The 2317-nt window shown below is 32.0% G+C and overlaps 1 protein-coding gene across 1 annotated transcript; it reads left to right on the top strand.

Annotated features, from left to right (window-relative positions):
* The first annotated feature begins 334 nt into the window (after positions 1-334).
* LOC18109366 (uncharacterized) lies at positions 335-939 on the top strand. Its single transcript, XM_006387581.3, has one exon. It carries the CDS (start codon positions 468-470, stop codon positions 714-716), a length of 249 nt encoding a protein of 82 aa, XP_006387643.1. The 5' UTR covers positions 335-467; the 3' UTR covers positions 717-939.
* The last annotated feature ends 1378 nt before the right edge of the window (positions 940-2317 follow it).

The raw sequence follows: 2317 nt of genomic DNA, 5'->3' as shown, positions 1-2317 counted from the left end.
CCGCGCAGCATCTAGGAGCCAACGCATGGTGTTTGGTTACTTAAGAAGATCCTTCCCAGCGTCCCAGATGTTCGTGGTCAAAAATCGGCAAGTTTCTCGATGCTTCCAGAAGCACAAGCTCGTTTCTGCATTTACTCCACTGCCCCTGAATTCTCTACATGGATATTATTAGTATAAACTATAATCGGGAGCAAATGAAGGGTAGTTTCGTCCAAAAAAAAGATTGTCACCGCAAGCGTATGAAAATTTAAAAGACTGGTGCAAATTCTAATCCCCACGCTACCATGTTGGACCGCGTCAGGAATAGTATATATATAATAAGCAGCAGCACACCAAGCCATAAACAAGAAACCTGCTACTCCCTCCTTTCTGATTAGCCTTCCTTTGACAGATTCCAGTAATTTTACTTTGACGAGTCTCTTTCTCTTCCATCTCTTCTCATTCTTTGTTGGAAAGAAATCAAGATCATGTCTGGAAATAGTTCTCATGAGACTTCATGGGCTGATCAATGGGACTACAACCCAGATCCTGCCGTGTATGATCATAGCAAGGACAGCAGCAGCGATTCGACAGCCAAATACAAGCAGAAGGTTGGAGAAGGACTTGGAAAGACGAAACAGGTTGCTTCAACTGGGATCAAGAAGGTGAAAGAAGGAACCTCTGTTGGCTTCAGATGGATTAAAGACAAGTATCAGAAGACTACCCAGAAACATTAGTGATCCTCTGATCACATGCATGCACCTCTTATTTTTTACATAGGCTCTCTGTGCTCTGTACTGTCTGTTGTTTTGACTGCTACTGATCAGTACTGCCTTGTTTTCATTAATCATGCTTCTTCTTTTCCGTTTTTTCCTGCTCTTTCCATTCTTTTGTTCATATATATAAAACACCACAGGCATCCATCCATATTTTTTTATGTGAAATATCATGTTTTATACATATTATTTTCTTCTTTTTTTATTGATTCTTGAATCAGATTTTTTTTCATGCGGTAATATTTGGATGGTTGATTTTTCTTTCCTTTTTTTATTAGTTTTTAGTATCTCTTCTTCTCTTTATCGTTCCAATGAGGGATTGATGATATGGATTATTACGGGATTTAGGTTGATCATAATTAAAATTCACGATTTATACCCCCTTTAAAGAGTTCATTAATAAAAACCATTGACTCCCAAAAGCATGGTGGAAACTTCAGGGCTGGCCATGTTGCGAGGTCTGGTTTCTTAGGTGAACGTGATCGCAAGCTCAATCAATATTCTTCTTTAGGTGGATTTTATTTATATAAAAAAAAAAGAAATTGTTGAAGGGAATTAATTTGCTGTACAAATTAAGAATCGGATAGCATCACGAGATTGATCCGCAAGTTGGATATCTCGCCGAACCAAAATTGTATTCCTTTTTTTATTACCATCAAATTCTTTTACTTTGACCTACATATATAATAGTATATTCTTTTTAATTACATCCTATTCTTTTAATTTGAAACAATTTAGGGCAAATTCTAAGGTGTTGGTATGTTTAAGAAGGTTTACTCTTTTTTTGAGTTTAAATTTTGAAAAATTATTAATTTTTTTTCATGTTGTTTTGAGCCAATTCTAACTCTACTGTTATTGAATTCAGTGTTCAATTTGAATTCAATTGATAAATAAATTGAATATGTTTGGAGGAGATAAAATTCAATTTTTTTTTATATTACATTCATCACATTCATCTCATATGAATATTTTAGAAAAGCTAATTTTAATATTAATTTATCATTTTTAATATAGTATATTAGAGCGGTTGCCTCTAGTTTATTTTTGTATCATTTTTAGAGATTGAGTTTCATTTAGAATTTAATTTTTCACATTTTCAAACAAGAGATTTCATTAAAATCTTTGAATTAAAACAATTCAAAGAGTTTCAAATATGCTTTAAATATATCAGGTTAATGTGAGGGGTGTATTTTTAAGATAGAACGTGGAAGCTAGTTTGAAATAATATTCTTATTATCAAACCAAAATAAAATAAAACATTGAGAGCAATATTAACATGCATTCATATATTGAAATATGTAATAGAAATCAAAATATAAGCCGCATACTAATTATATAAAACCATTATTAAACTTGAAATGAAGTTCATAAGTAAAGTAAAACACTTAAAATTAGATTCAAATGAAAATTATTGTCATAAAGGATAAATTATTTACCCTTTAAACGATATTGCTTGTCTTTTAGTTCAACTTCAATAATACTACCTTAATTAGTTGTATTATTTATAAGCATTTTAAAACTTCAAAAAAATTACCATGATTAGTTGCACTATTTGTCAAGGT

Source organism: Populus trichocarpa, chromosome 15 (genome assembly GCF_000002775.5).
Source record: "Populus trichocarpa isolate Nisqually-1 chromosome 15, P.trichocarpa_v4.1, whole genome shotgun sequence".
Classification (NCBI taxonomy): domain Eukaryota; kingdom Viridiplantae; phylum Streptophyta; class Magnoliopsida; order Malpighiales; family Salicaceae; genus Populus; species Populus trichocarpa.
The sequence above is the reverse complement of the archived record's forward strand: the minus strand, read 5'-3'. Positions and strand labels throughout refer to the sequence as shown.

Bases quoted from the DNA above. Each gene is read 5' to 3' on its own strand.
- LOC18109366 (XM_006387581.3), top strand. From the start codon at position 468: ATGTCTGGAAATAGTTCTCATGAGACTTCATGGGCTGATCAATGGGAC.